This window comes from Somniosus microcephalus, chromosome 4 (assembly GCF_052327205.1).
Source record: "Somniosus microcephalus isolate GS21.2 chromosome 4, FLI_Smic_1.0, whole genome shotgun sequence".
Classification (NCBI taxonomy): domain Eukaryota; kingdom Metazoa; phylum Chordata; class Chondrichthyes; order Squaliformes; family Somniosidae; genus Somniosus; species Somniosus microcephalus.
In genome coordinates this window covers 267491451-267504998 of record NC_140990.1, presented here as the reverse complement: position 1 = coordinate 267504998, position 13548 = coordinate 267491451, and the positions used below count along the sequence as shown (strand labels likewise).

General features: G+C 41.6%; 1 protein-coding gene across 1 annotated transcript in view; it reads left to right on the top strand.

The window, feature by feature from the left end:
- Nucleotides 1–13548, top strand: part of ly75 (lymphocyte antigen 75) — a 142663-nt gene that overhangs the window by 90865 nt on the left and 38250 nt on the right. The window contains exons 16-19 of the mRNA XM_085986389.1: nucleotides 4975–5092; nucleotides 5731–5766; nucleotides 10642–10817; nucleotides 11993–12057. Of these exons, the coding sequence (XP_085842515.1) occupies nucleotides 4975–5092; nucleotides 5731–5766; nucleotides 10642–10817; nucleotides 11993–12057 (395 nt within the window). The remainder of the gene's footprint in view (nucleotides 1–4974; nucleotides 5093–5730; nucleotides 5767–10641; nucleotides 10818–11992; nucleotides 12058–13548) is intronic.

Genomic DNA, 13548 nt, shown 5'->3' with positions numbered 1-13548 from the left:
CCAAAAGTCATTGCATTTTTTCAAAATAGTGTGTTTTGTGAAGCAGTAACACCAATGACATAACATGGGGTTACCGCTATTACCGTTATTATTTATAATATTTAGTTGGTATTTTAGTTTTTTTAGGTTTCCATTCCATAAATGTGACATTTGTGTTTACTTAATGACATTTAAAGTAGGAGAAAAATATTTTTTTTAACTCAGAATATGTCTCTAAACTTCCATACATGATCTGAGTGACAAGCAAATTGCTTGCACTTGGTATTTTATATAAATTATAAAAAACAAGCATTGCTCATTACATGACTCAAATATGTTTTATTATTAAAAGAACAGTGTATAGCTATCAAAAATATATATTACATGTGATCATTAAGTTCATTTAAAGTATTTTGCTTGCTGCAAAGGTGAGAGACAGGAATGCCACCGTTTCTGTAGAATGACTCATTTACGTTTGCAGCCAAAGATGATAAAAATGATCTGGACAAGGTGATAGAACGGTTCGACGAATACTGCACTCCAAAAAAGAATGAAACGTATGAGAGATTCGTGTTTCGCTCCCGCGTGCAAAAGCAAGGAGAATCCTTTGAATTTTTTTGACGGACTTGAAAATAAAAGCACAAACATGCAACTTTAGCGACCTGAAGGAATCGATGATATGCGATCAAGTCGTTTTTGGAATACTCGACAAGGTGAGGGAGAGAATGCTTAGAGACAATGACCTAAATTTGGATGCAGCAGTGAAAATATGTCATGCTAGTGAACTCTCAGCCATGCACACGAAAACTTTCGAAGGGAGCAGCACAGCAGCAGGCGGGAGCGCCCTGGGGCTGAAAAACCTGCCGGTGGATGTGGTATACAAAAGGGACACGAGGGCCCACAGAGTTCAAGACGATGACGCCTTACGAATGCAGACGGTGCGGTAATAAACACGTAGCCAGACAGTGTCCTGCTTATGGGAAGAACTGTGCAAAATGTAAAGGCAGGAATCACTTTGCCAAGATGTGTTTTTGGGAAGAGAAAACTGAAGGTAAAAAGACAGTGCATGCTATTGAGACTGAAGAGACAGGAGCAGAGACTTTGTTTGTTGGAATGGTGCAAAATGAGTCAAAACAGGGCAAAAATGCTAATGAAGTGCACTCTGTAGGACCAAAGACTGAAGTTTGGAAAGCTCCCTTACTGGTAAATGGCACCATTGTTCCCTTTAAGCTAGATACAGGTGCTAAGGCAAACCTCATAAGTTGGAGTGATGCACGGAATCTCAAAGTGCGACCTAAAATACTGAACAAGACAGTGTCTTTGAAGGCATACAGTGGACAAAGCATTGAAACAAAAGGAACGTGTAGGCTGAATGTTAAGGTAAAAAATCACATTCACCCTTTGACTTTTGTTATAGTGCCTGAAGGACATGAGTCACTGTTGGGGGATAAGGCCTGTGTGGATTTGGGCTTGGTAAAATGAGTCTATACTATCAATGAACTGAACTGTGTGCAGAGTGCCCCCCAAGATAGTACAAATCTGACTCATGAGGCTATAGCACACAAAAATATGCAGATGTATTTCAGGGTTTTGGAGCACTGCCCTTTACATACTCCATCAAACTGAGAGAGGATGCACAACCTGTGATTCACACACCCAGGAGAGTTCCAGTGGCTCTCCGTGAAAAACTGACTGGGTAAATTCCATGGTCTGCGTCAATTCAAAGAAAACTGATAAATTGCGTGTCTGCATGGATCCCAAGGACCTTAACGCCAGTATCAAAAGAGAGCACTACCAAATTCCAAAGAGAGAGGAAATAGTCAGCGAAATGACAGAAGCGAAAGTCTTCTCCAAGATGGATGCCTCGCATGGTTTCTGGCAGTTGAAACTTGATGAAGAAAGTGCTAAGCTGTGCATTTTTAACACCCCGTTTAGTCGATACTCCTACCAGCGTCTGCCCTTTGGTATTAGCTCCGCCCCAGAAATCTTTCACAGAGCAATGGAGCAAATCATCGAGGGCCTGGGGGGAGTGCGGGTGTACGTGGATGATCTGGTAGTATGGGGCTCCACTCGGGGAGCACGACACCAGACTGGAGAAAACACTTCAGAGAATACAGGAGTATGGACTCAAACTAAATAAAGACAAATGTCAGTTCAGTGTCAATGAAATCACATTCCTCGGAGACAAGATCTCTACAGAGGGGATTCAGCCAGACAAGTCAAAGGTAAAGGCTATACATGACATGGAGAAACCAAAGGACAAGAAAGGGGTTCAGCGGGCCCTTGGCATGGTTAACTACCTAGGAAAATTCATTCCAAATCTAGCAGTGAAAACTGTTCATCTGAGAAAACTGCTACACCAAGAGACAGAGTTCCAATGGGGACATGAACATGAGAGAGAATGGAAGGGGCTGCTACACATTCTAGCAAGTGAACCCTTACTGAAGTTCTTCTGCCCTAAAAAGAGGACAAAAGTGTCCACAGATGCCTCTAAGAATGGATATGGGGCTGTCCTTCTACAGGAAGATGAAGGAGAATGGCGACCAGTGGCGTATGCGTCACGCTCCATGACGGCTACAGAGTGCCAGAACGCGCAAATCGAGAAGGAGTGCCTTGGCTTGGCATTTGGGTGTGAAAAATTTCATACCTACATCTATGGTCTTCCTAAGGTTATCCTAGAAACGGACCATAAGCCACTGCTAGGGATCGCAAAGAAGAATCTGTGTGACATGTCACCATGGATACAACGCCTAATGATGAGACTTCAACGTTACGATTTTGAGCTAACATATGTGCCAGGGACACAAATGTTCATTGCAGACACACTATCCAGGGCTGCGCCTTACGCCACACAAAACAGTGAATCAGAAGAGGATGTGGCTCTTCATGTGGATATGGCCTATGCAGCATTGCCCGCCACACAGGAACAACTATCAGTGATAGTCACAGAGACATCAAAGGACCCAGTCCTGAGTAAAGTAATGAGAAATCTTCAAGAGGGCTGGAAGAAAGGGTCATGTAAACAATATTCTCACATTCAGTCTGACCTCTCTGTGGTCAATGGACTACTGCTTAAGTATGACAGGATAGTAGTGCCCAACTCTATGCGATGAGAAATGCTCAACAGGATACATGAAGGGCACCTGGGTGCAGAAAAGTCAAAAAGGAGGGCACGTGAGGCACTCTACTGGCCAAACATGAACTCTGATGTTGACCAGTTGATCAGCGAGTGTGCTACATGTCAGGAGTATCACTACAAGCAAACAAAAGAGCCCCTCATTACCACAGAGCTCCCATCACAACCTTGGGAAAAAGTCGGAACTGATATATTTCACTGAAGGAAAAGACTATTTGTTAGTTATTGATTATTATTCCAATTATCCGAAGATGGCTCTCTTGTCCAGTACCACAAGAGCTGTGATAACTCACCTGAAGTCAGTCTTTACCAGGCAGGGCATCCCTCTAACCCTGGTCTCTGATAATGGCCCTCCCTATGCCAGTCATGAGTTTCAATCATTTGCTTCAGAGTATGAGTTTAATCATGTAACCTCCAGTCCGCTCTATCCTCAGGCTAATGGAAAAGCGGAGAAGGGGGTACAGATTGTGAAAAGACTATTAAAGAAAGCAGCACACAGCAACACTGACCCATATCTGGCCCTGATGTTGTACAGGGCGGGCCCGCTAGCAAGTGGCAAGTCTCCAGCTGAGCTCTTACTGGGTCGGGAAATCCGTACACGGCTTCCCAGTTATGTCACACCTGACCACAGAGATGAGGTGTGGGCAGACAAGGCTCGGAAACTACAACAGAAACAAAAAACACTTCATGACCGCACAGCCACTACACTAGTGCCTCTACAGGAGAAGGATATAGTTCGCATTGAAGACCTGAGTCATGGCCTAAAAGAGCCACCGTTCTACAACAGGTCTCCCCCAGGTCATAGTGTCATGACAGAGAACAGCAATGTGTTTCGCAGAAACAGGAGGCACCTACTGAACCACAGAGACCTTTCAGCCTCAGGAGGACAGAGAGGATGATGAGATGAGGGAAATGCCACAAAGTGACGAAGGACACAGTAGTGATAATGTGACAAGGGACCTGTGTGGTACAGACATGAACTTAAGGGATACAACTGGGGTGGTTCAGCAAACACCCATTCAGCCACGCAGGTCACAGCGCACCAGAAAGCCTGTAGTTAAACTTGACCTGTAGACAGGGATTGATAAGACTGTAAACAGTTAATGGACTCCTGGGTGTGGGTAAGGTTTATACCTACCTGCAATTAGTTCAACGGTGTAGTTACACTGACTTTGTTTCTATATGATGTTAACACGTGTTCTATGTGTTATGTTATGTTATGTTGTTACTGTGTTATGTCTTCATTGAAGGGGGAAGATGTATGGATAACCGTAGCTGTCGTAAAGACAGCGGGGTTTGATTGACAGCTGGTTGACGGCTGACGTCATATCTGGGGGCGGGATCCGACGCCATCTTGGCCATGCTTGCAGTACTGTACTACGAGGCACAGAGTCAGGACTGAATAAATGGCACTCCACTACAACTGCTTGGGAGACCCATAATTACGTTATTAAGATAACATTACATCCCCCCCCCCTTCCATTTTCACCTGCCGGCCGCTGAATTTTCAGGAGAGAAACTGTGGACATCAGTTGAAAATCACTCCCAACGTATAGATGGTTGAAAGTATTAGTTAAAATGTTTCTGATCATGGAATTGGTCACAGAGATTTGTAAAGTTAAAAATCAAGAACACTTGTTTTTAGGAGTTATTATGAGAAAAATATGTAGTTAAGCAGTTGTAGCAATTTTGACTTGGAGGAGTACAAGCACAGATCTGTGAATTAGTCTACAACATAGTCAGCAGTAAAGTGCCCCCATTTCATAGCTCCTTTGCAGCTGGAAGCATCAAACTTATAATGTAAATCTTTTAGATTAAATGGAACAGTGCCTTAAAGTTTCCTTTTTGTATTTCCACAGACCCAGAAGCCTTTGTGGCATCATTTTATGATGTTGGATATCAGAAGGAAATTTGACTATCACTTAATGCCCTTCCACTGTGATATTAAACTTGAGTGGGTGTGTCAGATACCTAAAGGTAATTTATAGTTTATCTGTATTAACTATAATTGTTCGCAAAACATTAATCAACTTTGTTGCCACAATTATTATTGCATCGCTCATTTAACTAAATATTCAGTGTTGTATTTTTCAATCTCTAAATTCATTACATTATAAAAGAAATGGCACCAGGAAACATGTTAATAATGCTAAGCTTTATTTGTTTTAATTGACTAGAAGCAGAAAGTTAATATGAAGCAAGTTTATGATTTATTGTTTAATGATTTTTAATTTTTGATTTTATTGTTTGTATATTTTCACGAGCCAAAGACCCAAGATGGGAGAAGTGAATCACAACAAGCTTAATTTGTTACACTAATAAAACAAGCTAAAGTTAGAAAAGCCGCGGGGTGCATTTCCATAGGTTTCTCCCCATATCTTGTTGTAACTTCGGGAGAAGATCGGCGGAATCCCAATAGAAACTGCATAAATGGCCGTATATAGCCATTTACACAGTTTCTCCAGGAATGTTGCCGCAGTTACAACAGGCGATCGGGAGAACCTCCATGGAAATTCCAGGTGACAATTCATTTAGTGATACCTTTTAAAATTTATTTTAATCATAAGTTTTATCATTTGCCTGAGTAATTAGTTTACACTTTTTTTGTTTGGCAGGGACTAAATTGAGGACACCTGAGTGGTACGTTCCTGGTAAGTCAATGTACAAAGACTAGCCTCGGTTTGAATTGTACTGAGTATAGGTTTAAGTACCAAAATAAAAAATAGCTGCATGGTGTTTCCTACATTACTCTGAACAAGACAGATAAGTACAGTAAGCCTAGAAAATTTAGCTACACCCAACTGGGTTCCTGAGCACACATCAGCACTGATTGATGTTCAGGAAACATAGGCACCATGCAGTGCCAAGAATACAACAATTTCAGTCAATGCAGGAGACTTTTCTGCATTAGATGATACCGATACTGCAATATCCGAAAAGACTTATGTTCTTCAGTTCTGAGACTTTTTCAGCACTGAGAAAGCACCGACAATGATGGGAGGGAGAGAGGTCTAGGGAGGAAGTTTCAGAGGGAAGGACCTACACGATTGTAGATCTGTCACTAACTGCGGAATGACGAGGGGAGGCTGGAGTTAGAGGCCTGTAGAGCATGGACTCGAAGGTAGGCTGGGGTAAGGCTTTGGAGGAATTTGTGAACAAGGACAAAGATTTTGAATTTAGTGCTTTGAGGGACAAGAAGCCAAAGTAGATCAGTGAGGATATGGGGGGTAGGTGACTGGGTGTGGGACAGGGTGAAGGCAGTAGAGCTTTGGAAGAGGTGGAGTTTTGGACAAGTTGGCTCTTGTATATAGTTGAGCTTGGGAAGCCAGTGAGAATTTTGGAGAAATCCAGTTTAGAGATAACAAAAGAATGCGGAGACGTGCAATATTGCAGAGGTGGAAGTATGCAGTTTTGTGATACTAAGAGATGGGTCAAAAGTTTCCGCTTTGGGCGCAATCAACAATCCGGGCGCAAATTGCGTTCGTTTTCCGAATTGAATTTTTTGCTTAAGTTTCCACTCACTCATTTGCATGTCGTTGGATGTAAAATGATCATGAACCAACGCAATTGGGCAGCATTTTGGAACGTAACTTAATATTTTTTAATGCAAAATTATTTTCTTGATCTATTTAAGAGTGGTAATCTGGTGCAGTTTTATTAATACAGTTGTAATTAGTGGAAACATGCCATGGTGATTAATTTGATCTGGGGGCGTGGCCAGATTTATGGGCAATTGTTTTTTTAAACTACAGGAAACTCTATTTGCGCTGGACGTAATTTGCACTTTAAATTCCTCAATCTTTTGCGGTGGTTTGGCCGACTTAGAGCAAATTGCACTTTGGGGGGGGAAAAAAACCCACGCAAGCTAGCAGAAACTCCAGGCCACGGGGTTTGAAGGTCACCTCAGGACGCCCGACAGTGCACTGTGTGAGCAAGCTGCACCTCCTGGTGGCTGTTTCACAGATATCACTAGCAAGCTCGTTTGTGCATACTTGCTGGCATAAAAGTTACATTTCTTTTACTGCTTGCTAGGGTGGCTGTATGCATGAAATTTGAACATGGAGCCAGGGTGTAGAGTAGAAAAACCCTCAGTGTAGGTGATTAGCAGAATCTCACTGAAGGAAAGAATGAGGTACTGAGTCATTTCAAACTTCAAGTTGAGTGCCTGTAAATGTAGAATTAATCAATTAATTTAAAGCTCTATTTTTGTTATGAGTGGTGGATACCTGTTTATTTCTGTGGCCAGCTGATCAATTTAAAAAAATTATAAAGGAATGGGTTTGGTACTATACGTTTGTTTAATGCACTTTTGTATTTGCACTTAAAACTGCATCTTGTTTTGGGATGAGTCATGTCTGTGTGCTGCACTTTTACATTTGGGAAGCCAGTCTGTGGACTTGCTGCACTTCGCCATTTATATAGAGACTCCGAGGAAGCAAACATGGGTGAATGATTATTGTACATTCAACAACAGACTTTTTTTCAACAGTGCTTTAACTGAGTAGCAAACAGGAAAGGAGAGTCTTTTTGTTTACTTGGCAGCTATAGATTTTCAGTAAATTGACGAGTCTGGTTCACTTTTACAATTATAATGGGGAAAAATTTGGATCCTTAGATATTGGGGATAATTTAATCACAGATAAAAAACCGGCCTGAGTGAATTGTCAGTTATTTTAGCAAATATACTTTAAAATGCTATGGAAATTCTGAAGAGTTAATAGAATGGAGCAAATGGATTATTTTGGTATATGTTGTATATAATAAGCTTAACCCCAATTTAAACTAGGACCATTAAAAGTGCTGTAGTCTAGAGACGACTGTTGATGATATCGGTGAATGAGCATTTGACACATTCTTACGTTCCTCTGTCTACTGTTTTAATTGTTATCCCAATTAGTATAAACAGATTAATGCCTCAGTTAAAATAGCAGAGAGAGGTGTATTGTATGAACATGTAAAGCATTCGTCCACTAATGTCACCAACAGCTATTTCCAGAATATATGGCCGCTATTTCCGGAATATATGGCCTATATTTTCCGATCGGCGGCTTCCTGCATGCGGAGGCCTCCGATCTGGAAATAATCTACGCCCTTAGCTGAGGCCTCCGGATGTCCGGACATTTCCACTCCTGGGCCTCTGCTCTACGAAATGCGCAGGGCCCAGGTATCCATGGGGTGCAGGTGGTTCACAAGTGTCCCTGGGATCACATGGGCCATGGGGAACCAATGGGAGAAGGGAATCCCCCTTCATACTTTTGACAGGTCTCTCCGCTTAGACCCGTCAAAAGTATGACTGTGGATCACTCAAAAAACACATCAAAACATTAAATAATTTTTTTAAATCACATTTTGAAAATTACTTAATTACATCAAAAAATTAATTTTGTTTAAAATATTTTTAAAGAAAAAATTATAGTTTTTTACGGGGCTAAAAATAAACTTACCTTTTTTTAAAGTATTTTTATTAAATTATAAATGAGTGGGGGGAAAAAATATTTTTAAACATTTTTAAACTCTTTTATGCTGGTAAAAGCAGGCCTTTTTTAAAGAGATTTCAGCGGGCAGAGGTTCTGCAGAAAGCGGAACTCTTTTCTCCCCCCCCACAGAGGCCCTTCTCCAGGGCAGGCAGAGGATCTGTCAAGAGGATTCTTGACGGATCGGAAGTGCCAGTTTTCAGCGCATGCACTTCGCATGCCTGAAACCAGCACTTGCGAGGTCCCTACGGGTGTGTACACAGCTCGTACACACCCATAGGGATCGGAAAATACGGGCCAATATCTATGTAAAGCAGATTTGAGGAAGTAATAGAGAACAACTTGGAGCACCTTGTGAAAGATGTATAAATGCCATTTTTATTTCAGAAATTCATTTGTCAATTTGGGATGTGTCATATGATCAAGCTATAAGCAAAGTGGATTTAAGATATATTTTAAAAGTTATTTTGCTCCAGAGCTTCAGAAATTTTGTTTTAACAAAGTTAGATGTTCCTATTCCTCAAACCAACCCCATATGTGTGGTTGAAATGGAATCAGTATATGAAACACCTTTGCCCTTCAAAGAATCTCTGCTTTAAGTTGGAATCAAATGTTAACTGGGGTTTTGATCCAGATGCAGCATCTATGGCAGCCATTACAGTTTTGAAAACAATTGCTTAGACACCATCTTGTGCTGACAAATACACTCAAAATAGTATACATTAAATAAAAGCTATGGGGTGAAATTCAGCTTCGGTGGGATTGCAAAGCAGATGGTAGTAGATCAGCCACCCGTTATACACATGCCTGATTTTCTTTTCCATTGACTGCAGTGGAAAGGAAGATTGGGTGAGGTGGCTGATCCAGTACTACCTGTTCTGCAACCCCACTGAGATTGAATTTCAGCCCCTACATGTCTAATGGGGCAAAATGCATCAGACACATTTATGGTCGATGCAGGAGCCATTCAAGAGTGACTATTTTGGGGGTAGGAAGATGGGTACACTTTCTGAAAAGAAGGATAACAATAATAGGACACATCTATAGGCAAGTATTTAATATTATAACATTTGCCTCCAAGTTACTTGCCTAGATTGTCCTCTTCAGCAGTATGCCCACCCATGACTCTTGACTCTGATCCCAGTGGGTTTTCCTGGAGTTGATTTTAATAATTGTTAGAGGGCTGCCAGTGGGATTTCCAGCAGTACTGGGGGGCCTGATGAGGGGGAGGAATGTCATTGCTACAGGCCTCAGACACCTGGAAAAATGTACAAAATATTTTCTAATTTTACTTTTGTCATGCAGGCCAAGCACTTGACATGCACATCATTTAAAAGGTCAACCCCCACCATTTCCTTGGCAACATTGGAATGTAATGACATTTCTGACATCCAATATTAAGGCATTAGTGAAGGAAGATACATTGGATGATGTATTTTCTTCATTAACATTGCCATTTTCAGCATCTGCCATCAGTTCCAGAGGAAGATCCCAGAAGTAAGGGGTGACTGGTGGGGAAACAGAACAATCCTCTGGCCAATGTCCCTCCCCCATCTGTCCCAATACCACCCAAAAATGTGGCAAATGATGAAACAAAATCTAGCCCACTGTCTCTCTTAACTTGAAACATTATAATTACATGGTATTTACAGGGTAATCCAGCATTTTGAAGGGCTAACACACCATGGCACAAACTGATGGAATGTTGGTATGTGCTTGTACGTTTCTCCCCTCCACCCCGCCCTTTATTTATTGGGCTTCCAATCGCAGCCAAGATACACCGAAGCCACACACTTCTGGATGGGGAGGGAGACAAAAATCGGTAAACATTATTCCCAACTCCCACACGCATCCTAACGGGCAGTTGGGAATGCCATTGGCGGAAGCCTGAGAGCAAGCTCACCACAGATGGCACAGGAAAGTAAAATAAGTTGAAAAGTATCCTCACAGAAAATAATATGTTTTTTCCTCAAGAAAAGCTATAAACTCTTCTAACACTGACATTGTTTCATTTTCTTAACTGTCAGCATTTTCCTGTGCACATTTCTTTAGATGGAGAGAGTATTCATGGACCCACAGTTGTTATTGATGGTGATGAGTATTGGTTTGTGAACAATACTATGTTAACTTACCAAGAAGCTGATCTATATTGTGCAAGGAATGAGAGCAAATTGGCTTCTGTAACATCCAGACCGGCAATAAAAATGATTAAAACTCATCTACAAAAGGTGCGTCTTATATATCAGTTTTTATGGGGGTTTTTTTTGTCTGTGTTCACAGTATTGATGACTGAAATATTTTTTCAGTTTTTGCTCTGTGATGGTGTCAAGCACACCCAGTGACTTTGTGCTGCTTATGGGGTGCACCACATGACCAGAGTATGGAAAATCATGTGCAGGATGCACTCGCATTTCTGATGTGCACTTCCAGCAGGTGAGGCTTCCCACTATGAGCACAAAATTAGAAAGTTGTATCTCCAGTGAGGCTGTGCTACACAATCTCTTTCTTAATGGAAAACCTGGTGGCAACATTCTGCCGTGGGCTCCTCAACCAAGAGCTCGACTATTATCCAGAACCTCAGATCATACAGGAGAAAGGAAAAGTCTTTCCTGTCCACTGTCAAGAGATACAGTTGGAATACAATGTGCTACATAGTCCCATGTGCATGAGCTTTCAAGTTCTATTAAAGTATTGGCTATAAAACTGGGGTATCCAACCTTTTTGTATTTGTGGGCCTCACGGATATGCAATATGATGTCGTTGAGATGAAAAATGTTATATATGTGTCTATTATACTGCAAGTAGTTGATACTAGCAGTCCTTGGTGATTTAGAGTCTATCTACCAATGACACACAGCATTGTTAAGAGCAGCCTTTTTAAACCTCCAGGCATACGAAATTCAAATAGCTCAAACCAATAAGGACTGAGTTGCCCAGATCGTGGTGGCCACAGCTTGGACACCATTGATATAAAATAGTAATTGAAATTCAAAAAATATATAGCCTAAATGCATCTCTTGACGGGCCTGGGAAAAGCACCATTTGCTGACATTTGCAACCAGATTGCCTTTGAGGTCAGCAGGTTATAAGGAATAGCACCGAATAGCTAAAATCCTGGACCAAAGTAAAGGAGGGAGCTTCCCCATAATTACAGAAATATCCCAGCAACCAAGTCAGATACAGCAATGATGATGGCCAGAGACAGGCCAGATTATCCAAACTTGGAAGGAGCACCTGTGTGCAAAGTTCTTTTTGGCAAAGAGGGAAATAAAATTGGAAGATATTAACATTATAGTTCACGAATTTAATTTGAGCCCAACTTGAAACTGCATTTCAAAAAATAACAACTGATTTTTTGTCTTTCCTCTTTCTCCCCCCCCCACCCCCATCCCCCCCCCAACAGCACTTCCCTTCATTGCCAAAATGGTGGGTAAAGACAGTTGATTACAATATGATGGGCAGTCCATTGTAAGTATAAAATATGATTAATAACATAGCAAATATATTTTTCAAATTTACTACTCCTATGCTTCTGTTAATTTTCTTATCCTGTTTTCACAATGTAATGGAAATCTGTTCCTTCCAGCTCCAAGGATGTATCCTTTTGTAGTGTGGTACCATTAACTGTGAAATTAATGAAAACTGTTCACTTTTTTTATCTATAAATTATTAGATTATTTTTTTTTTATGGATTGTCATTCTAAATGCAATGCAAGTATTTTGTGTTGGTATTAATTACAGTAAGGTTACACTCCTACTAAGTAAAGGATTGACAATTTCAGTATGGAAATCCATCATTTATTGTACTGCTTAACAGCTTAATTAGGTATTTTACTACATAAGAGACCACAAAATTCCCAAAATTCTTCATATGTGAGCCTGACAGTGTTAGTAGATTAAGTCCTCACCTAACATCTGTACACATGTACTTCCAGCAACGGGTTGTTGGATAATGATCAGGAGTGGAAACCTGGCCAATTTTCCTCATCCTAATCCCAATTATTTTCAGTTAGGTCACCATGGATTGAGGTGAGGGAACCATTTACGATGTCCGATAGTATGAGTTCACTGTCCCCATTCCTTTCAAAATGGCCATTGTTACGCCCCTCCAAGAAACCGCACCCAACACCTCTTTAGTTTCAATCTACTGTCCTATCTCTAACCTACCTTTCCTTTCCAAGGTTTTGAACATGTCATTGCTCCCCAGATCCGTAACCAACTTTCTTGACGACTCCGTTTGAATCTCTCCAATCGGATTTCCACCCCTCCCACAGCAGTGAAATGACTCCAACCAAAGTTATGAACAACATTATTTGGGACTGTGATGCATAATTTCTTCTCGTGCCCCTTGACCTCTCCGCAGCCTTTGACACGGTTGACCACAACATCTTTATCCAACACCTCTCCCTGTTCTCCAGCTCAGTGGGACTTCCTTTGCTTGGTTCCACTCTTGCCTATCTGATCGTAGCTAGAGCATCTCTATCAATGGTTTCTCTTCCCATCCCCCATGCTGTCATCTTAGGAGCCCCCCAAGGATTTATTCTTGCCCCCCCCCCCCCCCCCCCCCAGCCTCCTCTTCATCTACATGCTGCTCATTGGTTACATCATCCACAGATATAGTGTTAGCTTCCAAATGTAAACTGATGACACCCAGCTCTACCTCTCTTGACCCCTCCACTGTGTCTGTGCTATCACACTGCTTCTGACATCCAGCCTTGGTGAGCCACAACTTTCTTCAGCTAAACATTCGGAAGACCGAAGCCATGGCTTTTAACCCCAGCCACAAACTCTACCCTTGCCACCGATTCCATCCCCTTCCCTGGCTGTCTCGAGCTGAACCAGATTGTTTTCAACCTCTACAACCTGTTCCACCTTGAGCTGAGTTTCCAACCCCATACCCTCTCCTTTTCAAAGGCTGGCAACTTCCACCTATAATATTGCGCACCTCTACCCCTGCCT